General features: G+C 39.8%; 1 protein-coding gene across 2 annotated transcripts in view; it reads right to left on the reverse strand.

The window, feature by feature from the left end:
- The window catches only part of MYO1D (myosin ID), a 351718-nt gene that overhangs the window by 88890 nt on the left and 235314 nt on the right, over positions 1-27514 (reverse strand). For both annotated transcript variants that reach the window (XM_043480702.1, XM_043480703.1), the window contains exon 21: positions 12252-12406. In XM_043480702.1, the coding sequence (XP_043336637.1) occupies positions 12252-12406 (155 nt within the window). The remainder of the gene's footprint in view (positions 1-12251; positions 12407-27514) is intronic.

Here is a 27514-nt window from a genome sequence, read left to right on the forward strand (position 1 = left end):
TGATTATATAAAATATGCTTGCTAGTTCTTTGAAGGATCTAACAAAAGGACACCCTTCCCTAATAGTTCTAAGTAAATGCCAAACAACGTATGTGCAAATAGAGTGAAGTCCATTTTTTCAGGTAAATTTCATGAAAAGACCAAGCCAATCTGAGACCCTTAGTTTCTTTAACTTGAACATGCCTTAAAATGCTGTGACAAGGAATTAATTCAAGAAAGATATTCCTTGAAATCAAGTTTTGGTAACTGCAAATTTTTGCAAATTCAGTGAACTGGCCACTTGGCAAATTGACTTTTGGTGAATTGAATTTTTAAAAAAATCTATTCTTAAAAAACTGGAAAAAAATCCCATATAATAAAATATTCATCTGCCTAACAATTTCCAAGTGCACCTACAGTATAGTCCTGTCAACCACATGTATGACGGTGAACTGATTTTTGACAAATCAGCCTTCTTCAAATCATACACGATCTAGTGTCAAACAAGGTCACGTGGTGTGAAGGTCACAGGGAGGCTGGCGCTGCATTTCAGCGACATGGGCCCTGGATCTGTCAGATTCTCCTCTACCGCTGTCTCTGCTTCTCTGTGGGTCAGCTATGCCATGGTTGCTGACAGCTTCCTCCACCTTTGGAAATGTGGCTGCCCCAGCCCCTGGGTGTCCAGAGAGGCAGTGACCTGTGCATCTTCTCTGGACTGAGGCCCAGCGATCTGGAGGAAGGGAGAAGTGGTGCAGCGTGGGCCACGTGCCACCCCTGCACTATTCATCTCTGCCAGGGAGTCAGGGATGCCAGGATGTGGTGCCCCCGGTGGGAACTTTGGAGATGAGAGACCGGGACAGAGAGGTTCCAGAAGGGGCTGCTGGACAGACCAAATGACCGATGTCCCCACACTCAAGTGCCTCCTCTCTCCATTTAGTGTTACTGTCATCCACCCCTGGAGAAACTTCTCTCCCTGAAAAACGGCTGTAGAAGGCAGCAAAGCTCCTGTAAACCTCTTACTTCCTTGCTGTTCCTGGGGGCAAAAATCTAGGTCCTTCTCATCTTAGGGATTATCTTTTTTGGCCAATAACTATATATTTTGGGTAACCAAATTAACAGCAGGGACGTTACAAACGGTAAGGAATTCTGCTATCGCTCTTACTCCTTTGAGGACTTCTGATTTCTAGTTTTATTACTGAGAGTCGCACTTGTCTTTCTATTCTCTACCATACTAGTTCTTTCTCCATTTAATTCATTCTTTTTGGCATATGGGGGCCGCAGATGTATATCAACTAGTGTCTTCAAGTTTCCATTTCCCTTTTAAGAGAACAATTGTTTTGCTCTCCTGAGCATGTTTAACATGGAAGATGATGGTATTTAACATTTAACATGGAAATGTCATTTAACATGGGAGATAACATGTTATTAGGCTTTGACTCACTGGTGTTGTATACACATATGTATCTAAATATATTTTTAAAAATTTATTTATTTTTGGCTGCTCTGGGTCTTTGTTGCATAGGTTGGACTTTGTCTAGTTGCAGCGAGTGGGGGCTATCATTTGTTGTGGGCACGGGCTTCTCATTGCAGTGGCTTCTCTTGTCGCAGAACATAGGTTCTAGGGCATGTGGGCTTCAGTAGTTGTGGCACCTGGGTTTAGTTGCCCCTCAGCCTGCAGAAGCTTCCCAGACCAGGGATTGAACCTGTGTTCCCTGCCTGACAGGCAGATTCTTAACCACTGGACCACCAAGAAAGTCACAGCATTATATAATTTAACACTTATGTTCTCCCTAGAACCTATATGATAAAGTTCAAATTCATTAGCTTGGGGTCCTACTTCAGCTACTTCTTTCCACCAAGCTTTTGCATCTTCTGTTCACTTCTCTGGGGAAAATCGTGCCCCGTCCCAACTGATAAAACTCCAGCCAGCCTTGGAGACCCAATGGATGATCAGTTCATCCCCTGTGCTTCCATGGCCTGGCCCTGTCACAGCTCGTCTCAGGCAATGGAGTGTACACACCATCCCATCTTCCCCATGAGATCGAGAGCTATCTGAGGAAAAGGATCACACGGTCCATCTTTGTGTCCTTTCCACCCCCCATGGCCAGACCTGCAGTGAATGCATGGAGAATGGAGGCTGAATGATGGTGTGAAAATATAGCAGTGTTTGTTTCAGATGAAATACTTGGTTAAGTAGTTATGCTTCCTATACAGTCGATAAGACTTGAAATAAACACATGAAGAAAGCTTAAAAAAAAAAAAGCCCGTTCATTTAAATTTTCTCTCTGACAATTTAGGAAAAAATCCCAACAGCACAAACCAGGGTGTGAATTCACGAAAACTTCACAGGAAGATCTCCACGTGAGTACATATTGCAACGTCTAGGGCTGGGCAAGTGCTCAGTTGCTTAGTTGCTCAGTCGTGTCTGACTCTTCGCGACCCTATAGACGGACTGTAGCCTGCCAGTCTCCTCTGTCCATGGGATTTTCCTGGCAAGAATACTGGAGTGGGTTGCCATTTCCTCCTCCAGGGAATCTTCTCAAAACCCAGGGATTGAACAACCGGTGTCTCCTGCAGTGGCAGGCGGATTCTTTACTGCCGAGCCGCTGGGGAAGCTTATGGGCCTTCAAAAAAGTAATACGATTACCCTAAATGTACCATATCTCCCTGCAGTGATGCTGAAAAGATGATCAGTTTTCCAGTACTTTTGGATTTTCTCTTTCAACATGAAAGGCAAAGATGGCTATGTCATAAAGCAAATAAGTATCTTTGATCTGCACAAAAGTCTTCAGTAAATCTCCATCATGAGAGCAGGTAAAGCTGAGGATGACTGTGCACCCCTGCATGTCCTCAGAGAGGGCTTTTGTCCAAGGGCAGCTGCTTCTTAAGGCAGGCGGCACAGTGCCGGGAGAAAGAAATGGAAAGTCGGTAGATGGTTCACCATCCTCAGCAGCTGATACACCTTAATGCTGTTTGATTCTGCTCCTGCCTTAGTCACACCGAAAAGCTTTTAAGACTTTGCTCTGTGTTCTTTTGTGTACAGCGGATGGGTGTGACTATATAGAAATGGGTTAAGTTCATTCCATGGAGGCCTGTTACTGCAGGTGGGGTATCCCATCTGGAAATGGGCAGGCAGGTCCTAACAGCAAACTTTGTAAGGTCACTAAAGACCATTGCTTAGAGTGAGGGATGGCTCTTTCTGGGGCAAGCAGAGGTGGCGGACAGAATGCTGGTTCTGCCAATCCTCATCTCATTTCTCATCTCCACCCTCCTTCACTCCTTTCTCTGAACCTCAGGCCATTCCTCACCCTGCCTCTCTTCACAGGGGTACGAGGGGATGCTACTGTTGCACCTGATTTGATAATAATCATTTTAAAAGCACAAAGGTTTTGTGGTTTGCTTTTTTTTTTTTTTTAATGCTACCTTTGTCACAATGGCCATCTGAAAATATCACGTGTTCATCCTGGCCATTTTCTAAGTCAGTTCATGAAACCAATGAGAATTGCTTGGGTAGCTCACTAAGGGTGTAGATTCCTAGAAATTAGGATTTACTGATAGAAGGGGCCCAGGGATTTGCCTTGTGAATAAGCACTTCCAGGTGATTTCAGTGCAGATGCGACCCACACCTTAAGGAGCCCTGATAAAGACTGCCCTTATTTTTTTCATGGCAAATGCTATTTCTTTGTAAGGAAATACCATAATATGTTAAAATATTTTGATGGACTTCTATGATTTCTATGTTTTCACAGTTAGTAATGATGCTGTATTATTAGTTTCTTCTGCCCAGCGTCACTTTCTGCTTCTTTTGTGAAATGTTGGCCTCATATACTTCACCTCCAAACGTTCCCACCCAGCTCTATCTTGCCCTGTACCAAAAAAGGTTCTGCCCCTGGGTTTTCTGAAGATTTTCATATTCTGAGAAGACCCACTTCTCTGGTCGAAGTGACTGCCCCTGGGATAGGCATCTCACCCACATGGTGACAATCTTGTTATGCTGACACAGGAAGATTTTCTTCTAGTATGTTTTAAATGAACACATTTTATTGAATATACGATGCCTTCCCTATAAGATGTATCCTTTGTGTATCCCTAAGATGTTGCTCATTATCACTGTAAGAATCCACCAATGCTAAATCACACCCCAATTTCAGAGATGCTAAAACTTAAATGTATTCTTAAAATTAATAAAACGTCTTACTTTTGCTCAGTGTGTTTCTCTTTTTCAAGTACACCTATTATTTGAATGTAAATCTTTTGTTCTGTCTTCTATATCTGTCAACTTCTTTGTTACTATACCTTTCCTCTGTATACCAAGAGACCTTCTTAAATTTTTCTTTCATATCAATTCTGTTTTCTGCAATACCAATTGTGTTACTGCTGCATTTTCATTTTAATTTAAATTTTTTGATATCTTTTCTTATTTCATTCACATAATTGGACATTTTTGTTTCTCAGCTTGCTCCTTTTCATCTCAGTCTGTCATGCAATCTTTGGTCTGTTTATGTAGAATCCTTGCTTTCTTAAATTGTATTCAGGCTATAGTTTCTACAATGTGAATTTTCTGTTATAATACTTTTCGGAAATACACTTTTTCTTTTAAGGCTGTCGTCTATGTCTGTCTCACTGCTACTGACTTTCTCTATAGGTCTCATAAATAAGGAAACAGTTCTGGTGTTCTCACACAAAAAGGGCATATGGATTTTTTGGAGTCTTTCTTACGGTCCACCTGTTTGAAGTTAGAATTCATTTTTCAGTTTTTAAAAAAATATTTGTTTATTTTTGGCTGCTCTGGGTGGGCTTCCTCTAGTTGTGACAAGTGGGGGCTGCTCTACAGTTGTAGTGTGTGAGCGTCTCATTGCGGCGGCTCCCCTGTTGCAGAGCACGGGCTCCTGGGTGCTTCGTGCACGTGGGCTGAGTGGCTGTGGCACAGACGCTTAGCTGCTCCTCAGCATGTGCAGTCTTCCCGAGCCAGGGATCGTACCCATGTCCCTTACAATCGCAGGTGATTCCTAACCACTGGACCACCAGAGAAGGCCCATTTCTCAGTTTTTCAGCTGGAGAGCTGGCTTATGGACACACCCGCTAGATGTGGAAGCCTTTTACTTATGAAGCTGCTGATCTGAGCGGAAATCCCTATATCTTGCTTCCTTGTCAGCTTACTGACAAGGAGAGTTTGACATTATTCCTAGTTTTTTTTAAAAAAATAAGTAAATTACTACTTATTTTTTTTTAAGTAAATGAAAAGCTGCAACTCCCAGCATACAACATACCCATGGCTCTTCCAGCCCATAGGTCTTTTAGTTGCTAATTTAGTATCTTGAAATACCTCTTCACTTCTGTAACCAGATGTACTACATTGCTTAGAGTGGTAATCCTGCAATTGGTAGACGATGAGAGGTGTTCATAAGGGGAAGGAAAATGTCAGGGTTCTTCCTTTCCTTCATTCGGAAGGAGGACTAAGTTACACCCTCTGGTGGACAAGAGGCATACAGTGGTGGGAAAGGACTAGAAGTATCCTTTGGCCCAAGGGGGACAGCGGTCAGCCCCTGTTTTCACCAATTATCTACTGGGAGTCTTCTGAGTGCCAGGAATGTTCTGAACATTAGGGGAACTGCAGTGAACAATACAGTCCCTGCTTACTTGGGGCTTGTATTCTACTTGCAATACATACAATAAATAAGCAACTAAAGACAGAGTGTCAGAGGACATGAAAGCCATGGGGGAGACTCAGCAGGGGAGGAGACAGGAGTACTGTGGTGGGTGGACTGCTCTTCTCTACAGGATGGCAGAGAAGGCCTGATAGGTGACATGTGAACAGGTGTGAAGGACGTCCCTCTGAGCAGGCATCTGGTTGAGCAATGTTTCTAGTTTCCAGTACTAGTAAGGACAGTGGCATCTCTTTCTACGTTTTCATGTAAATGTACTTCTACTGGAAAGCAGAGGCAGGTGAATGGTGGTCACTCACTTTTCCATCACCATGAATCAGATGACTTTGATAATTATCATTTTTTTCTTTTTTTTGCTCCATGGGGGATCCTAGTTCTCTGACCAGGGATGGAACCCATGCCCTCTGTACTGGAAGTACAGTCTTAACGACTGGACCACTAGGGAAGTCCCAATAATTATCGTTTTAAATGGCTCCAATACTCTGTTCAGGAGATGGACCATAATTTAATTGACCAATCTGCTATTTAGCTGACTCTTGAACAACACAGGTTGGAACTGCCCAGGTCTACTTAGGTATATGGATTTTTTTTCAGTAAATACTACTTGTTGTTGCTGTTCAATCGCTAAGTTGTGTCTGACTGTTTGAGACCCCATGGACTGTAGCACGCCAGGCTCCTCTGTCCTCCACTATCTCCCAGAGTTTGCTCAAATTCATGTCCATTGAGTTGGTTGTGCTATCTAACCATCTCATCCTCTGCCGCCCCCTTCTCCTCTTGCCTTCAATCTTTGCCAGCACCAGGGTCGTTTCCAGTGAGGAACACACAATTCCCCAGCTGGCTGAATTAATGGATACAGAACTGTGGATACTGAGGATGGAGTATAGGACTTGAGCATCTGTGGATTTTCCGCCAGAGGGTTTTTGAGCCAATGCCCCCTGGATTCTGAGGGACAACTATAGCTGTCTATCTACATTATTTTCAACTGTCTTTCTTTTATCAGCTCCGCTGATGGCTCAGATGGTAAAGAATCTGTGAAGAAGGAGACCCGGGTTTGATCACTGGGTCAGGAAGATCCCCTGGAGAAGGGAATGGCAACCCACTCCAGTATTCTTGCAGGGAGAATCCCATGGACAGAGGAGCCTGGAGGACTACAGTCCATGGGATCTTTCTTTTACTTACATATTTTTAGTAGGAATATAAACTACTCTGATTAGTAGCCAGGCATTCAAGGAAAGCAGCTTGGGAATACAGATTAAGAGCTAGGAACATGGGTATCTGGGCTCAGGGGTGGAGGATCGTGGGGAATGAGGAGGAGCAGGAAGGCGTGAGCACTAGAAGTGCAGAACAGACAGGGCCAGGAGCAGAGGGCTTTGTGAGCTGGCCTGTCCCCTCCCTTTCACCTCTGCTCAGGAGGCCACCTCTCCCCCTGCTCCCGTGGCCATCGCCAATGGCCTGCTTATCAGTCTGACTCTACCCATAGTTTAAGTGTGGGTTAAAAAGAACATAAGCAAGGGACTTCCCTGATAGTCCGATGGCTAAGACTCCGTGCTCCCAATGCAGAGGGCCCGGGTTCAACCCCTGGCAGGGGAACTCGATCCCACATCCTGCAACTAAGAGTTCCTGTGCCACAACTAAAGACCCCACATGCAGATATTAAAGAGACTGCTTATGAAAAACAAGCAGCAGATGGTGCTGACTCCTGGCTTGCATCCACAGAAATCGAATGGGGAAAATGAGAAGGTTCTGTGCCTAAGACTGGGGTTATACTGAGGTTTCCAGCATCCAGACAGGCAAATGCCTGGACAGCTGCTTAGGGCAGATGGGTCCTTTGACAGCTTAATATTGCAGAGTTTCTGGTGCTCTGTAGTCAGGGCAGCCAACGTGAGCCCATCTGTTTACTCGTGGGCAGAATAGCTCACCACCAGCAGGTAGTCACTGCTGAGCGTGAGATACAAACCAAAAGTCAAGTCAGCCACTTTCATCACCTCTGCAAAGCAAACTGGCCTGGGAAACCACTGGTACAAACCCCGCAGACAAAGAAACCTCACCTCAGCGTCATGTGACCTACACAACGGGATCCCATGAAACAGTAGTTTTCTAGGAGGTTTTATTTGGGTTTATTTCAACATATTCAATGCCATGAGAGAAACCATTTGCTTAGAAAGCTCTTTAGTTCTTTTCTACTTTTCTAAACAGGAAAGGAAAATAACCATGAATTTAGGGCCTTCTGTAATATACCTAAAAAGTAGCATGCTTTATTATTTAAATGAAAAAAAATTTAGATAAGTAATACATGTATTTGTTGCAAAAGGTTTATAATGAAAAACTAATAAATCTCCCTCCCATACTTCTTTCTCCTGGTACCCCATCTCCCCTCTCCAGAGACAAACAGAATTACTCATTTCCTGAATGTCTTTCTGAATATGGCTTATGATATACATAATTGTTGGAGGAAGAAATGGCAACCCACTCCAGTATTCTTGCCTGTAGAATCCCATGGACAGAGGAGCCTGGTGGGCTACAGTCCATGGGGTCACGAAAGAGTCGGACACGACTGAAGTGACTTAGCACATACATACTTGTGTGTGTGTGTAACCATTTTTTAATTGCCTATATTTAAAATGAACAAAGCATATTATTAATAAAAGCTCTGGGAAGTACTGCAGTAAAGAACCTATTTAACTTCATCAGTGAATCCTAAACATATTTGACTTCAGGCTCCCTTCTTTTCTTCTTTATTGTAATTTCTTGTCTGTGGAATGTAGCCAGGACTTGCTGGTATGGCTGGATCAGGTGTTTCTGAAGGGTGTCTGTGCTGAATGGTCTCTGGGCCATGCTGGTTGTTAAATACTGTAAATGTCACACCTCAGAATATACTTCATTAAAAGACTGCCTTCCAATGTTTTAGAAAATGTGAAATGTGTGGGTGAGTTCTTGCAGAGGCAGAAATAACGGGTCCAGGTTAAGGAATGACTGAAGGAGGTGAGAATAAGGCTAATTTATATTTAGTTGAATTCAGTTTCAGATTAGTATGGGGAAAAATGCCAGGAAAGGGTTGGCTTCAATTTGTGAGAGAAGATGGTCACGAGAAACTCATTAGGTAGAGGAGAAAGCCATAAGCTTTATCATTTTTGTCTTTGTTTTTAATCATGAACTATTTCATACATAAATGTGTTTTTCATCTAGAAGTTTGATTTGCATCTCTTTTTAAAAAATATTTTCCATGTCTGTAGTTAACTTTTGAACACCTGAAATTTAGTTATAATAATTGCTTTCGTGTCTGTATCTGCTAATTCTCACACCTTTGTCAGTTGCAGGTTGGTTTCCATTGGATAATGGTTTTCCCCTTGTACTGGATCGCACTGTACTGCCTATTTGTATGCCTAGTAATTTTTGATTAGACATCAGACATTGTGAATTCTGCCTTGCTGGGGATGGATACTTGTGCATTGCTATAAATATTCATGAGCTCTGTTCTAGGACAGTTAAACTACTTGGCAGCAGTTTGATCCCTTTGGGTCTTGCTTTTAAGACTTATTTGGAGCTTGAGGGGGATCCTACACAGATCTCCAGCATCCCCTCTTTGTGCTCTTCTGTCCTCTCTGGCCTCCGTCCTGAAAACTTCAGTTGCCTTGATCTTCCAGACTCTTTTCTCTATCTCCTGAACTCAGGGAGTCCCTGTCCTAGCCCCTTGTTCTGATACGTGACTGGAATTTTGTTCATGGACTTTAAGCCCTAATCCTCTCTGTTTAAAAGTTTTAAAGACAGTGGCTCCTGTTCAGATTCAGTCTATCAATGGTATGTTTTGTTATTTTGGGCCTTTTCCTCCCAACTTTTAACTAGAGAACTTCTTAGAATGTACTTTAAAGAAATTCTCTTAAAGATAAAGTACTGGTCTGGAGTTAAATTCTTATCACCTTTGGATTTACAAAATTAACCCAGGGACAAGAAAGATTACATGCCACATCATTATGCTTATAAAATACAATATGATTTTCGAAGTTACAACAATGCTCTGATACTTGACAATAAAGAAAAACAGCTAGGAAAAAAAAATCAAATTAACCGTTTCTCAAGAAGTCAATAGCAAGTTGACTATAGCTCTAAGTCAAAATTTCCAAGCATGAATTTTCTAGGGGCAGACAGAAGGATTTTTTCCCCCTCTCATTTGTACTTTAGTTCTTAATTCATAGAATTAGGGACATAGGATAGGGACATCAAAAAAAAAAGACAAGAAGAGCTCATACAGCTCAGTATGTATACATACACACCCAATCAAAAAATGGGCAGAAGGTCTAAAAAAGCATTTCTACAAAGAAGACATACAGATGACCAAAAGGCACATAAGAAGATGCTCAACATTGCTAATTATAAAAGAAATGCAAATCAAAACTATACCTCACATGGATCAGAATGGCCATCATTAAAAAGTGTACAAATAATAAACGGTAGAGAGGGTGTGGAGAAAATGGAACCCTCCTACTCTGTTGGTGGGAATGTAAATTGGTACAGCTACTATGGAGAAGAGAATGGAAGTTCCTTAAAATACTAAAAATAGAGCTACCATATGATCTTGCAAACCCTCTCCTGGGTGTATATCTGGAGAAAACAACAATTTGAAAAGATACATATGCTGCAATGTTCACAGAAGCACTATTTACAATAGCCAAGATGTGGAAGCAACCTAAATGTCCATCAACAGATGAATGTGCTATATATACACAATGGAATACTACTCAGCCATGAAAAGAATGAAATAACTCTATTTGCTGCAACATGGAAGGACCTAAAGATTAACATACTAAGTGAAATAAGTCAGATAAAGACAAATACCGGTATGCTATCACTTATATGTGGAATCTAAAATATGATACAAATGAACTTATTTACAAAACAAACAGATTCACAGATACAGGAAATAAACTTACATTACCAAAGAGGAAAGGGGGTAAAGGAGGGACAAATTAGAAGTTTGGGATTAACAGATATACATGTTGTATGTAAAATAGACAACCAGTAAGGACCTACTGTATAGCACAGGGAACTACTCAATATTTTGTAATAACCTATAAAGGAAAAGAATCTGAAAAAATAGATCTATATGCATGTATAACTCAATCTCTTTGTTGTACATCTATATAGGAAACACTGTAAATCAATATGCTTCAATAAAAAATACACAAGGAATAATTTAAAAATCCCAGTATCTTGACAGCCTTCCTTCCCTCCATCTATACATTTTAAAGACATTTAAAATTCTTACATATATTAAAGCTAGAAAGGTATCTCAGACAATATGCTAGGACAAGGAAGTCATTGATGGATTCCAGAACTAGACTCACATATTTCCACCACTTGTAGAGGCATTTAACAGGAGTTAGAAATTAAGAAACAAGGATTCAGATTGAGCAAAAATACTTAAATGTCCCAGGCAAAAACTATTTAGTAGTACAAGCATCCAAATGAAAGGTAACAAATTAAAATCCCTTTTGATTATCCATCTTTCGCTACAACTACATATTAAGAGGAAATGGACCTGCTTATTTGAGTTATAGACTTTACTGTAGAGATGACTTCTCCATGTCTTTCTCTTACATTCTAAACTCTTCAGTAGTTCTCTTAGCTTTATTTGGCAGACAGAAGGAAAATTTTCAAAGGCCTATATATTTATTGTTATCTTTTAGTAATTCCTTAGTCAGATTCTTATTTTCCACCAGGTGGCCACTCAACATCATTTCACTTATACCATTTAAAAGCATTGAATTATATAAGATATTGAAAGATCTGTTTTGGTCTAGAATACAGGGTTTAAGAGCATAAAATAAATGACCTCTGCAGCTCACTTCTAAAATTATTCTCCATGCATTTATCAGCAAAAAGGAACACTGTAGAATTATATGTGTGAACATCAGACACTAAATATGCCTTTGTTTAGAGAAAAAACTCCATCTCTAAAACAACTCCAATAAATAACCAGACAAAAATCCTCTACTTAGAGTTATCCACTCACTGAACACCATCACCATCAGGATCTGTTCCCCATTTTTCTTTCTTACATCACTGTCCACTACATAGACATACACAATCACACTAGGCATCATCTAGGTTTACTATGAAGTTCTCTGACAATACCACATTCCCTCATGACTCCATGTTTTTGCAGAGGTAATTGCTTCTTAGAATTCCTTTAGTCTTTGTGGACCCACATGTCATCCTACACCTGCCTTCTAATTTGTTTATATTCATAGCAGATACTTGAATTGATTATCCTCGGGATAAATGAGAAGCTGTGATACTAAGAATGTAAAGTAAGTTTTCTGTCTTTTGGATTTAATTACGCTTGGATTGGCAATGAAGAAATCGCCATTGGGGAAATCTCTCACTGTTGGTTCAGCTGGAGGCTGGAAAAGCAGAGGATCATTCCTAATCTTGAAACTAAGCCGGGATGCTAATTTCGCCTTCTGCGAAACAGATGATTTAAGTTGTCCTTAAGAAGGAAAATAACTCAATATGCTAAAATTGGCATGAAACAAGTTCAGTGGGAATTATGATGAAAGATTTCATCTATTTTAAACTTGCCTTCGTTAAGCAAAAACCAAACTTTACCTCTTGAAATGATTCACCAGGACTCCAACCAGTTCTCCAATTCGACTCTCGTGGGTTGGCTGTTTGCTGAAGAGGCAGACAATTAGGTCTTTGTTGTCTTTTGTATGGAACACTACAAGTTGGTCCTTTCCATTGGAGACGCTCAGACCGGTCAACTGCAAAGAAATAAAGCATGGAAAACTGTTAGGATGGTTCTCAAAATAAGGAATTTAAACAGTTTGTAATGGTTTTACTCAGTAATATTGGTGACATTAATCTTTACCAAGTTTTATGAAACAAGTAGATGGAAGGAAATAATAAAGATAAGAACAAAAATGAATGAAATTAAAACTAGAAAAACAATAGTGTAAAATCAATGAAACAAAGAGTTGGTTCTTTCAAGAGATAGGTGAAATTGCTAAATCTCTAATTTGAAAGAATAAAAGAGAGAAGACCTAATGACCCATATCAGGAATGGAAGAGGGGCTATTACTACAGACCACATAGACATTAAAAGGATAAAAAAGGAATATCTACAGCAACCTTATGCATAAAATTCAACAACTTAGACAGAACCAAACCATTCCTTGCAAGCCACAAACTACCAACACTCACCCAAGAAGAAATAGAAAACCTGAAGCTTGCTTTATCTATTACAGAAATTAAATTTGTAGTTAAAAACCTCTCAAAAAAGAAAACTCCAGGCTCAGATGATTGCACTGGTAAACTCTACCAAATATTTAAAGAAGAAATAACATCTATTCCCCATGTCTCTTCTAGAAAATGGAAGAAAAGGAACACTTTATGACTCATTTTATGAGCATTGTCCTGAAACCAAAAATTGACAAAAGCAATACAAGAAAAGAAAACTAAAAACCAGTATCCAATATCCTTCATAAACATGGATTTAATTAGACTGGCCAACAAAATATCAGCAAATCAAATCCCAAACTACATAAGAACAATGCCACATCATGACTAAGCGGAGTTAATCTAAGAAATGCATAGCTGGTTTTGTATTAAAAATATCAATCAATGTAATCCATCATAGCAACAGAATAAAAAAGAAAGCCACATGATTATATCAACTGACGCAGAAAAAGCATTTGACAAAATTCAACATCCATTCATGAAATAAATCTCTCAGCAAAAAGGATTAGAAGAGAATTCAACCTGAAAAATGACATCTACCAAAATGCCACAGCGAACATCATACTAAGTGGTGCAAGACTGAATGCTTTCCCCAAAGATCAGGAGCAGTGTAAGGATTTCTGCTTTTACTGCTGCTGGGCACTTTCATACTGGAAGCCCTAGCCAGTGCATCAAGGCAGGTTTAAATAAATTAAAAGGCATATAAATTAAAATAGAAGAAACAAATGACTTTATTTTCAGATGACATAATCGTCTATGCAGAAGGTCCCAAGGAATTTACAAAATAGCTCTTAGAACTAATATGTGGGTTTGGCAAGGTCACAAATACAAGGGCAACAGATAAAAATATTTCTATACACCAGCAATGAAAAACTGAAAACAGAAATTTAAAACCAAAACCATCCACAACTCCCAAACCAAAAATACTTAGACATAAATCTAACAAAATGTGTGTAGGATCTGTAAGCTGAGAACTATGAAAGGTTGATGAAAGAAGTCAAGCAAAAATGCTGATGACAGGAATAAAAGAAAATCTAAAAACATGGAGGGAAATAATGTGTATATAGGTTGATAAACTCAATATGGTTGAATACTGTCAATTTTCCTCAAATCAATCTGTAGATTTAATGCAATTCCGAACAAAATTCCAGCAGAATTTTTGATAGATATCAACAAGCTGATTCTAAAATATAGATGGAAAGGCAAAGAAACTAGAACAGCAAAAGCAATTTGAAAAAAAAAAAAAAGAACTTACAGTAGCTAATTTTCTTACTACAAAATAAGAGTAATCAAGAAAGGTAATCATCAAGAAGATTGTCAAAGGAATAAAAACATAGATCAGTGGGAACAGAATGGAGAATTAGATATAATCTACATAAATACAACTGATTGATTCTTCACAAAAATGCAAAAGCAATTCAATGGAGAAAGGATCATTTGAGCATTTGGGTAACTCAGCATTTCTTGGGATTTGAACACCCACATGCCAAAAGAAATAAACATTGACCTAAATCTCACACTTTATGAAAAAGTAATTCAAAATGGGTCATAGATCTAAATGTAAAACCATAAAACTTTTAGAAGAAAACACAGGAGAAAATCTCTGTGACCTTGGACTAGGTAAAGATTTCTTAGAAATGACACCAAAAGCACAACCCAACAAAGAAAAAAAAATGCATAAAATTTAGAACTATTCTCTAAAAAAAGACACTGATAGGAGAATGAAAAGAGCATATAGATTGGGGAAAAATATTTGCAGAGACATATCTGACAAAGGACCTATGTCCAGAATAAAGAACTCTTAAAATTCAACAATAAGAGAGCAAACAAATCAACTTAAAATGAGCAAGAGATCTGTAGTCACTTCACCAAAGAGGACCTATGGGTGGCAAATAAGTCCATGCAAAGATGGTCAACATTGCTAGCCATTAGGGAGATGGAAATTAAACTACAACAAGATATCACTACAAGCCTATCAGAATGGCCAAAATCAAACAAAAAAAAGAGGAAGATGAACAACAAAAGTGATAAGACTAAATGCTGGTGAGGCTGTAGAACAATCAGAGGAACTCTCACACATTCTTGGGAGGAATGTAAAACAGTACAGTCAGTGGGAAAACAGACTGGCACAGAGTTACCACATGATCTAGAAATCTCAGTCCCAGGCATTTATCCCAGAGAAATAAAAACTTATGTTCAGACTTCCTTGGTGGCGCAGTGGATAAGAATCTGCCTACCAATACAAGGGACGTGGGTTCGATCCTTGGTCCAGGAAGATCCCACATGCCGCGGAGCAGCTAAGCCTGTGTGCTACAATACCTGAGCTCACGAGGCACACCTACTGAGCCCATGTGCCTAAAGCCCGTGCTCCACAACAGGAGAAGCCACTGCGATGAGAAGCCCACGTACGGCAAGGAAGAGTAACCCCTGCTCACTGCAACTAGAGAAAGCCGGCCCAAAAAGCAACGAAGACCTAGTGCAGCCAAAAAAAAAAAGCACAATTTATGTTCACAAAAAACTTACACACGAGTGTTTGCATGTGTGCGTGCTCAGTCGCTTCAGTAGTGTCCAACTCTGTGCCACGCTATGGACTACAGCCTGCCAGGCTCCTCTGTGCATGGGATTATCCAGGCAAGAATACTGGAGTGGGTTGCCATGCCCTCCTCCAGGGGATCTTCCCAACCCAGGTGTCGAACCTGCGCTGCCTGCATCTCCTGCCCTGCAGGAAGATTCTTTACCTACTGAGTCACCTGGTCTCAGTCATGAGTGTTTAAAGCAGTTGTATTCCTAAGTGCCCCCAACTGGAAACAATCAGAATATCCATCAACAGGTGATACATCTATATGATGGAATGCTATTCAGCGATAAAAAGGAATGAGCTAATAATACAAATCATGAATATGCAACACCAGGGCTTGCTTTCAAAGGCATCTGCTGAGAGAAGAGAAAGCAGCCAGTCTCAAAGGTTACATTACTGTATGAATCCATTTATGAGATATTCTGGAATAGAGCTGTCAGGGTTTGGAGTCAGGCGGAGTCTGACACAAGGAGTTTTGGGGGGTAATGGGATGACTGCGTATCTTCATTGCGGTGGTATGCCAGAAATCTATGCATGTATGAAGACCCATAGACCTGTATACCATCACCACTACCAAACTTTATTTATTATATGCAAATTTACGAGATATAGCTCCTTGGTTGTTTTGATCACTAGATCCACTTTGGTCAATAAAGCAGGTACCTGAGTGACCTCTTGCTCTGGGGTTTGTTCTCTGATTGCAGAAAACACCAAAGTGCCACCTCCTGGCCACCACAGGCGCTGTTAGCTGGTCTGGCAATCAACATTGACAAGATATCCACTGGGGGCAATGCAGAGTGCCAGCCTGGGGTGGGGATGGAAGTACCGAAGATGGAGAAGGTATACTCTTCTCTTCTACGGGGATTCGTGACCCAGTTGGATGAGTGGAAGAGACAAATACCCAACACCTGAAGAACTTTTAACAGTTCATGCATTTGGAAGACCATTTAGTCTCATGCCCATATTCTACAGATAAGAAAACTGAGGCTTGAAGACGTGAGCTGATTTGCAGACCTTGAAACTGGAACACAAGCTTGCAGACTGACCCAGATCCATGTTCTTTCTATCACAGTAGACTTTTCCAAATATCATGTACAAATGAACATAAGCTGTAAAAATAAGTATCCCTAATGTCATGGAAATAAACTTTCAGGGAAGGTGAGTTTTTAGGTTGATTTTAAAGAATGCTGGGGATAGTGCTCAAGGGAGAGAAGGGAAAATATTCATGGAATTGGAAATCATTTCACAAACCTACAAAGATCATGGGCTTTAAACAAAAATATTTATTTTTAATTGATTGATGATTGGTTTACAATACTGGTTTGATTTCTGTCACACATCAACATGAATTAACCGTAGGTGTACCTATGTCTCCTCCCTCTTGGATCACTGGCTTTTTAAGGCCCATGTAAGAGAATATATAAATCTTTCTCTCACTTAGATGTATCTCATCCAGATGATTTTTTGTTTAGTGTACACTTTTTTTTTAAATAAACTAATTTTATTTTGTTAACTTATTGGCTGCACTACACGGCATGTGGGATCTTAGTTTTTTGACCAGGGGTTGAACATGCCCTCTGTCCTGCATGGAAGCATAGAGGTTTAACCCACTGGACCACAGGGAAGCCCCTACATTGGCTTTTTAAAAAGTTCTTTAAAAAAATATTTTATTGAAGGATAATTGATTTACAGTGTAGTGTTAATTTCTGCTGTGCAGCAAAGCGACTCAGTTATACATGGGCTTCCCTTGTGGCTCGGCTGGTAAAGAATCCGCCTGCAATATGGGAGACCTGGGTTCGATCCCTGGGTTGGGAAGATCCCCTGGAGAAGGGGAAGGCTACCCACTCCAGTATTTTGGCCTGGAGAATTCCATACACTGTATAGTCCATGGGGCTGCAAAGAGTCAGACATGACTGAGTGACTTTCACTTTCTTTGTTATACATACATATATATATATCTATATATGCATATATACATATCTATTTTTTCATTTCTTTTCCATTAAGGTTTTTCACAGGATATTGAATAAAGTTCCCTGTGCTATACAGGAGGAGCTTGCTGTTTACCCATCCTATACATACTACTTTGCATCTGCTAATCCCAAACTCCCAATTCTTCCCTTCCCCACCCCCAGATGATTTTTATATGACTAAATTAAAAACATCATTTTCATTAAAAAAACATGCTGTGTCTACGATGCTTCACTCTCCTTTGATTATTTTATATGCAAAATGCAAACTTGAATTGATGAAGCACTTCACAGGAGAGCTTGATTAAAGCCTAATAAAATGAGAATTCTAATAGCACTAACTTTGCCGGCACATCCCAGCAACATTAGCTGAGGGGTTCGGGGAAAGGGACCGATGCAGCTGTGAATGCTGAAACCATCCAGGGAGAGGATCCCTTCTGCATGCTGTCTAGGTCAGAGCAGAGGCCTTTCTGATGGTTTTCTGAGCCACCTTCCCACCTCAGGGGGTAGGTTTCCCTTCCTGCCCGGGTGACTTCACCTGGCATAGGAATTCCTCACGTGTGTGTTCAGGGCTTACGGGCGTACCAGAATCCCAGCAGAAAATAGGGCAAACAGCACCTACTTTCCTCTGCTGCACAAATAATGAAAGGTTAAGTCCCCGTTGTCACCCCACAAGACAAATAGCATCTAGGATGTCTCTTTTGCTCTGGGAGACAGGATGGTAGGTGGGGGAAAGCAGCGGAGTAAAGAATTACCTGGGTGGCATCTCCATTTAGCCACGTGAGCTTGAGAAAATCATTTAATTTGGAGGGCAACTCTTTCCTTTTCTGCAAAATAAGGATTCTACTAGATGCTCTATCTGCCTCATAAGTTTGTAGTAAGGACCGAATAGTAGCAACTCTGGATGCAAAAAAGATGAATAAACAAAACTCCTCTGCCTTCGAGGGTCTTTACACTCTAAGAGAAGATATGCCAGCCAAATCTGAAAAACTACAGAAGTACCACACCAAGGGAAGGTATTGCATGCAATTACATCAGTTAGAGAAGGGATCTTACCTTAGAGATCTCTGGGCACCCAAAACACACAAATAAGTTCTCTAAACAAAAGTGAAACTCCTTATCAAGGCTTCCCCTACTAGCTGCCTTCTATTTCTCATAATCCAGGAGATCTCTATGCTGTGATAAATCTAAGCCTTCCTCCTCTTTGGTTTTAAAGGTTTGAGCAGGGCAGATACAATCTCTGATGGTCATCTAACTCAATTCTCCCAGACTCTCTTCCGTATGGATAATCAAACAGTGAACACAACCAGATAAGCAAAAAGAATGTGTAACTTTCCAATCATTAGTAAAAACAGAATCAATAAAACTTGAACAACAACTAGATAAGAAGAAGGAAATAGCAGGGAAGTATTAAAAGTGGAAAGCGCGTGGATAACACAAATTAAAAAACCAAAATACTGTCATTTTCTGTAAGAAATGGGATATAACTCCTTTACTGGATGAAGATGGCTCACAGATTAGGTCAAAAACAAAATTTATACTCCATTTATAATGGAGTATAGATGTTTAGATGCATCTAAAACATAAAGACACAGAAAGACAAATGAAAGTATGGACAGAGATGTGCCAGGAAGAAAGTGAGGATGGGAATAGGAATAACAGGCAAAGCAACATCCAAGGCAAAAACCACAAAACTTGTTTCTTTTATGTTGACAAAAATATAACAAAAAATGAAAGCCATCGTCTTCATGCAACTGAATAAAATGGTACTGAAACGAAGCAAAAACTGTTCTCATACAAAAGAAATGGATTGAATCGTGATGTTAGTGGGTGACCCAGTGCTGGGCAGTTCAAGTAGTCAAAAAGCAAATGAGTATGGAGACTGACTGAATAATCAACAGATTTGCTTTTGTAGTTACATGAAAATCTTATACACATTTATTGTGGTCCCCAGAGCATTTAGACAGGGAGGCCTGGCGTGCTGCAGTCCATGGGGTCGCAAAGAGTCAGATACGACTAAGCGACTGAACTGAACATGTATTGGGCCAAAAATAACATTCCTCTTAACAGTTACAAAAAGTAGGATATGCACTGACCCTAATCACAGTGAGGTAAAACTAGAAAATCATATAAAGGTTAACAGTAAAACAACCTTATTGTTGAGAATTATTTTTTTAAAAGTATCTCTTTTGGGTGGATTAAAGAGATGATAATTGCAGTTACAAACAATAAAGAAGTTAATGAGAAACAGAATTTTATATTAGTATTAATGGATGCACTCAAAGCTACATTCAAAAGAAAACACATTGCCTTAAATACTTTTGTTATTAAACAAGAAAAAGGAAGTAAATTAAATGCCAAAGTGAAAGTAGTGAAAGTGTTAGTAGCTCTGTTGTGTCCGACTCTTTCTTTGTGACTACGTGTCCATGGAATTCTCCAGACAAGAATACTGGAGTGGGATGCCATTCCCTTCTCCAGAGGATCTTCCGGATCCAGGGCTGGAACCCAGGTCTCCTGCACTGCAGGCAGATTCTTTACCGACTGATCTATCAGGGAAGCCCAAATTAAATACCAAAAACCTAGATAAAGGACTGAAAAAAACCAATCAAAGTAAAAATTAGTGAAGATAAAAGTGGAAATTGATGCATGAGAAAAACAATACAGATGATAAACCCAAGAGTTGGTTCTTTGAACAGACCACTAAACAACCAAACCCATGACAAGGTCTAGTCAGGAATAAAACAAGGCAAAAACACAAATATCTAACATGAGGAAGGAGAAAGGGATTTAAGAAAGGATGTGTTGTTTTTAGAAATTATGAGAATGACATTTATAATTTTCTGTTAATAAATTAAGTAGTTTGTGAAATGCATGCTTTTATAGGAAAATATAAATTACAAAAATTGACTCAAAGAAAGGTGAAATAATCAGAATCAATTCATAACTAGGGAAAAATTTTTTATGTTGTCATGAAAACATTCTCCTAAACATTATTGGGCACAGATGATGGTACAAGCAAACCAAGCCCCAGGTAATTCCTATGCTATGGAAAATCCTCTAGAACAGAAATGGACAGACACCATCCCGACTCATTTTACTTAATCCTGGTAGCAAAACTTGATGAAGATAGCTTTCATAGACACACCCCCAGAGACCAATCTCATAAGGACAGATGCAAATATCTGAAAGAATTAACAAACTGATTTCAGCAGGATAATACACCATGACCAAAAGGGCATATAGCCCACAAGTGTAAGGATGGTTCACCAATAAAAAATGCATCCACACCGCTCAGCTTATTCATAGGTCACATTTATGTGTTAGCTGTGTGCTTTTCCCACTAGGATTATCTCCTTGCCTGACAGCTTTTACTTTAGGCAAGTATGAAGTTTTGTCCTTCTATTGTTTTTTTTTCTTCTATTGTTTTTATTTTACAATATTCCTTGATAGATAAAACAGTATTTCTCTCCACAGTATGCTGGTAAATACTCGAATGTATTTAAAATAAATTAAAAAAAAAGAACAAATTGCTCTGAAGGTAAATCAGAGGCTTCAGAGGAAGAAGAGAGGAACAAAACCCTTCTTGCCCAGCACCTTGTCTTTCAAATCAACTATAAGACAATTTAAAAAAATAAATAAAAATACAATATATGCACCAAAAAAATAAAGTAATAAATTATATAGTGAAAAAAACACAACTTTTTGTTTTGTATTGGGATATGGCCAATTAACAAACAATGTTGTGACAGTTTGAGGTGAACTGCGAAGGAACTCAGCCATACATATAGATGTATCTATTCTCAGCTAAACTCCCCTCCCATCCGGGCTGCCACATAACATCGACCAGAGTTCCCTGTACTATACAGTAGGTCCTTGTTGGTTATCCATTTTAAAAATAGCAGTGTGTACATGTCGATCCCAAGCTCCCTAACTATCCCTTCGCCCCATCCTTCCCCATCCCTGCAACCACAAGTTCAGTTCTCTAAGTCTATAAATCTCTTTTTGTGTTGTAAGTTCATTTGTATCATTTCTTTTTTAGATTCCACATATAAGCCATGTCATTGGATATTTCTGCTTCACTGCCTGACTTACTGTACTTATTATCATATCATCACTACAATATTAGTTTAAAAAAATACTTATTTATTCATTTGGCTGCATTGGGTCTTAGTTGTAGCATGTGGGACCTTACTTCCCCTGCCAGGGATTGAACCTTTGTTTCTGCATTGGAAGGTGGATTCTTAACTACTGGACCACCAGGGAAGTCCCACTACAATATTAGTTTTAAGTTTTTTTCTAACCAACGGTAATCTTTGGCAGCAGAGCATTGTGGATAAAGGAGAGAATATACTTCCTCCCTTGTACTCAGCTGGTAAAGAATCTCCTGCAATGCAGGAGGCCCTGGTTCAATTACTGGGTTGGGAAGATCAGATGGAGAAGGGATAGGCTACCCACTCCAGTATTCTTGGGCTTCCCTGATGGCTCAGATGGTAAAGAATCCGCCTGCAATGCAGGAGACCTGGGTTTGATCCCTGGGTTGGGAAGATCTCCTGGAGAAGGAATGGCAACCCACTCCAGTATTCTGGACTGGAGAATTCATGGACTATACAGTCCATGGGGTTGCAGAGTTGGACATGACTGAGCGACTTTCACTTTCACTTGTAGGAAAGTATTATCAGGCTAAAACCAAGCATGATGACCAAGCCTAGAGACCTTGGCTGGATCTTAAACACAATTTTTAAATGACAGAGGCTATATTAATAGATATTGTCTATTTTTTACTACTTTTATAAACAACAGGTAAGAAAAGAATTAACTGGAAATTAAAACATATGACCCTATTCACACCAAAATACTCCATACATCTTGACCCATCAGTCAAATTCTATTTTTAAAAATTGAGGTTTTTACACTAAAATTAGGAGCAGTAAAATTCACGGACGTTTAAGTGTTTAGGTAGATGATTTTTGACATCCAAATCAAAAGACAGAATATTTCCATCATGACAGAGAGCTTCCTCTGAATGTTCTTTTTTAATACTCAGTTCTATATTTGTAAGTCAAATTGACTTACTTAGCTTTTGAGAGCTAAAAAGATTAGCTCATTACTTAGACCTAGAAAGCCAGAGGGCCACCGTACTGAGAACAAACCCACAAAATACAGAACTTCCCCTTCATCTTTTCTCTGTTTTCATTAATTGTACCATCAGAATTGTGAGAATTTTATAAAGAAAATAGTTAATCTTTGAAGGTGACAAACCAGACAAATGATATAATGGTAACTTTAAAGGAACTAATTAAAATACAATAATAGAATATAGGTTTATTCAAATTGCTTGAAATAGGTGGTTTGGAATTTAAACTATATTTGGGCCTACATATTCTACTTAATGGGCTTCCCAGGTGGTTCAGTGGTAAAGAATTCATCTCCAATGCAAGAGACGTGGGTCCAATTCCTTTGTCAGGAAGATACACTGGAGAAGGAAATGGCAACCCACACCAGTAGTCTTACTTGGAAAATCCCATGGACAGAGGAGCCTGGCAGGCTACAGTCTATGGAGTCACAAAGAGTTGGACACTACTTCGTGACTAAACAACCATATTCTACTTATTTAGTAAGATTCCTTGCAACAGAATTTGACTTGTTTTCTTTTAATAGACTGATAATCTTTGGTTTCCAATCTCTAGTTTTCAGTAATTTAAAAAATTATGTTGAGGCTATAAACCCATAGTTGTTGGATTAGGTTCAGCCTCGCTTTGTAGGATAAGAGCAGGAACGGGGTTAATATAATCTCCCAAAGTCCACTGTAACCACATATCATCTTGTTATCTTTTTTTCTTTAAACATATATCCACCCTGTTAAAAATTCTTGTCCCATATAGGTCATCACAGAGTACTGGAATGAGTTTCCTGTGCTATACTGTAGGTCTCTATTTTACACATGGAAGTGCATATATGTTAATCCCAGTCTCCCAGTTTATCCCTCCCCACCCCATCCCCTGGTAACCATGTTTGCTTTCTACATCTGTGACTGTTTCTGTTCTGTAGATAATAAGTTCATTTCTACCATTTTTAAGATTCCATATATAAGGAACAGCACATGATATTTGCTTTTCTCTCTCTGACTTCACTCAGTATGACAATCTCTAGGTCTATCTATGTTGCTGCAAATGATATTATTTCATTCTGTTTTAGGCTGTGTAGTAGTAGTATTCCATTGTCTACATGTACCACATCTTTATCCATTCACCTGTCAGTGGACATTTAGGGTGCTTCCATGTCTTGGCTATTGTAAACAGTGGTACAGTGAACACTGGGATGCATGGACCGTTCTAAATTATGCTTGCTGTCTCTCTTGCTTCATAGTCCATCTTTATCTTCCTTTCTGTAGCTGTATGTGTGCGTACAAGCTTTGTCACTGAAAACTGTGGGTCCTCAAAATGCAGGCTATAAATACCAGAATCCTAAACAATAATTTCAAGAAGCTGAAGACTTCTGGAGACTGTGGGAATCATGAGAAAGGCTCTGACATTTTATGACAAAATTTCTGATAATGGAATGGACCATAAGCACTTGAGCTCTTGTGACTTTGAAACGAATTAATCTTTTTTAAAAAACAATATTCTTCCTTTTCTATCCCATTAAATATAATCTGCCATTCATCTTTTTAACATTTATGATTCTAAAACATATCTCAAATTTCACAAAACTTGGCGTTTGCTAAATGTCAACCCTCTAAATATGCATTTATTTGAAAAAAAGTTAATCTTTTAAGTGGTGACCAACTCCTTTAAAAACCATCCTGGTCTGACCAGGGAGGAGAATGCACTAGTTTTCACTCTGGGACCTTCTCTTCCAGACTCACTCCTGGAAAGCAGCTACTCCAAATCTTTTTGAGTGGGGCTATCTCTTCTCTTCTGTCGTTAGTGCTCTCTACATATACCTCTAAGGGACTTGGTTAACCTGGGGTCCTCTCACCCCCATCAGGGATGTGATTAACACAAAGAGCTTTCATAAAATTGTGCTGGTCATTTCATTGCTTCAGGTATTTGCTGTGTTGTGATATACACATTTGGCCTTGGGGACTTAACTATTCTCTACTTCAGTTCTTTGGTTTGACTGCAGAGTTATAATATTTATGCTCTTTTGATCTCAATTAACAAATTGATTTGGCTGCTCAATGATGGAGAACATTCTGTTCATTCTGTTTTCCGTTCAGAGGCTTGGGAGACAGATGCTCTGGCTTCTTGCAGGATGCCTGGGGACTTTATTTCTTGCTTTGTGTCTCTGCTCTGTTTCTCCCAGTTTTCCTTTTTTCTCTCCCTTTCCCTCTTTGTTTCCCTCTTCCTTCCTTCCTTTCTTTCTCCTCTCTTCCCTCTCTCCTTTGCCCAACTAGCTATAAATTAGAAATCTTAATGATACTGATTTGTCATGGAAATAATGTACTATTTGGGATAAATAAGAGTTTATCACCTTATGAAAGTGTTAGTCGCTCAGTCATGTCCGATTCTTTGCAACCCCAGGGACTGTAGCCCGCCAGGCTGCTCTGTCCATGGGATTCTCCAGGCAAGAATACTGGAGTGGGTTTTGCCATTTTCTCCTCCAGGGGATCTTCCTGACCCAGGGATTGAACCTGGGTCTCTCGCACTGCAGGCAGATTTTTCACCGTCTGAGTCACCAGGGAAGCTCATCTTATTCCTCAATGAACAACCATCATTTGGGGCAACAAAGTGCTTGTGCTTTGAGTCATTTTGTAGGCGGGCTGACTATCCCAAGGTCACTATGCTGTGAGGTCAGGTGCTGACCCTCTAGTCAGCAGCTCTGGGATGAGCCCTCCCAGCCTCAGCGCCAGATGAGTAAGCCTATGAAGGTCCCAAAGATCCTCAATCATTGGGTAACTCCCAGCTTTTGTGTCTTCCCAACTAAAGCCTTGGATATTGTGAAGCAAAGGTAAACTGGCCCCATGGTGCCCTTTTCAAATTCTGGATGCATGGAATCCATGATCATAATAAAATGGTCACATGCTACTAGATTTAAAATAGACAACCAACAAGGACGGACTGTATAGCACAGGGAACTTGGGTCAATATTCTACAGTAATCTAAGTGGGAAAAGAATCTGAAAAGGAAGGATACTTATATGGGCATAACTGAATCACTCTGTTGTACACCTGTAACTAACGCATCGCTGTTAGTTGACTATACTCCAATATAAAATAAAAGTTTGAAAAATAATTAAATGGTCATTTCTCTTTTTTTTTCTTTTTTACTCCACTAAGTCTAGGGTGGAAGGTAGCATCCAAGCAACAGTTGACTGAAATCCAAATTTGGAAGCTGTGATGTGCTCCTGCAGCAGAATCCTAAAACAGTTGGCCCTGGCTTTGGGAAGTGGGTGGTAGCTGGAAGAGCCTGGAGGAGCCTGCTGGTGGAATCACGATGGGCTTTAAGGAGGTGGTCACGAGGGCCTGAAGGGAAGCAAGGAAAATATGATCTCAAGCACGAGGCAAGGAGACTTTTATCATGAAGTGGTAGAAAACTTGATAACCCTGTTGCCTATGGGAAGGTAGAGAACAGAAGATGTACCTAACAAACTGATGGTCAAGATAAGGATTTCTAGACAGGATGCTGGACGTGCCACCTGGCTGCCTCTGAAAACACGTGAGAGGAGAAGCACGATCTTAATACAGAGCTGCTTGGCTCTCATGCAAAATTTAGAAGAAATATAAAGGAGCGTGCACTTGCTGGGTTTGAAAATAAAACTGTTTCTTATTCTCAGCTTCTCCAGATGGCAAATGATTCTCAAATTAAGAAATGGTTTCAGGGCAATGATCAGATCCAGAATGGGACTGTAAAAATCCTTTGTCAAAACCTCAGAAAGATCTAAGGCGGTGCTTCATAGAAATCTCCAGGCAGATGAAAGGCTCTAAAGATCTTCAGGGCATGCCTCACAAATTTTCTCACAATGAGGCTCTGAAAAGTCTTAGGGGTCTTGTCCCACGGTAGCTCATAAGCAACCCAAGAACAGGAGAGCTTATCCTGCAGAGATTTGTGGGCACGGTTTTAGTGGATTATAAATTTTTAAAAAATTAGCTATTTATTTTTGGCCATGCCGGGTCTTTGTTGATGTGTACAAGCTTTCTCTGGTTGTGGTGAACAGAGGCTACTCTCTAGTTGTGATGCCTGGGCTTCTCACTGTGGTGCCTTCTCTAGTGGAGTGCGCGTTCTAGAACACGGGCTCAGTAGTTGCAGCACACGGGTTTAACTGCCCCCGGTATGTGGGATCTACCGGACCCAGGGATGGAACCCAAGTCTCCTGCATTGCAGGCAGATTCTTTACCATCTGCGCCACCAGGAGGTATAACCATAAGAAAAAGTAGCTGGTTGTTAAGTTTGGGGCAAATTGTTATGCAGCAATAGTGACCTGAAATCAGAGAAATCTTAATTTTGTAAACGTATCATGGAAAGAATGCAGAGTTCAGGATAACTAAGATTATACTCCTTTACAGAAAATATTACTTTCAACAAATTAAAAAAATTTTTTTTACCATGTTGGAAGAACATGTAAGAACACAGTCTTTCTTAGGATGTTTTCTAGCTTCATTAAACATTATAAAATTATTCTTTTACTTTCTTAAGGATTCAGAGTTGTTACAGTGAGCATTAATTAGTAAATGTGCTTTAAAACATAAATCTTCAAGGCCACTGGCATTCCTGTGACCACACCCCTGGACCACATGCTCCCAAAATCATATCAGTGTGTGTAAATAAAGTACATGATGTTCTATTGGTGAAATAAAGCCTTTTCTACAAAATACAGGCTTAGAGATGTCTATTTCTGTAATCCAGCATCTTCTGGCTAATATATATAATGATTGGTATCTTTTGGCAAAGGTTTCCCAGGTGGCGCTAGTGGTAAAGAACCTGCCTGCCAATGCAGTAGACAGGAGACGTGGGTTTGATCCTTGGGTGGGGAAGATATCCTGGAGAAAGGCATGGCAACCCACTCCAGTATTCTTGCCTGGAAAATCCCTTGGACAGAGGAGCCTGGTGGGCTACAGTCTATGGGGTTGCAAAAGAGTTGGACAT

This window comes from Cervus canadensis, chromosome 1 (assembly GCF_019320065.1).
Source record: "Cervus canadensis isolate Bull #8, Minnesota chromosome 1, ASM1932006v1, whole genome shotgun sequence".
In the NCBI taxonomy this organism is placed as follows: domain Eukaryota; kingdom Metazoa; phylum Chordata; class Mammalia; order Artiodactyla; family Cervidae; genus Cervus; species Cervus canadensis.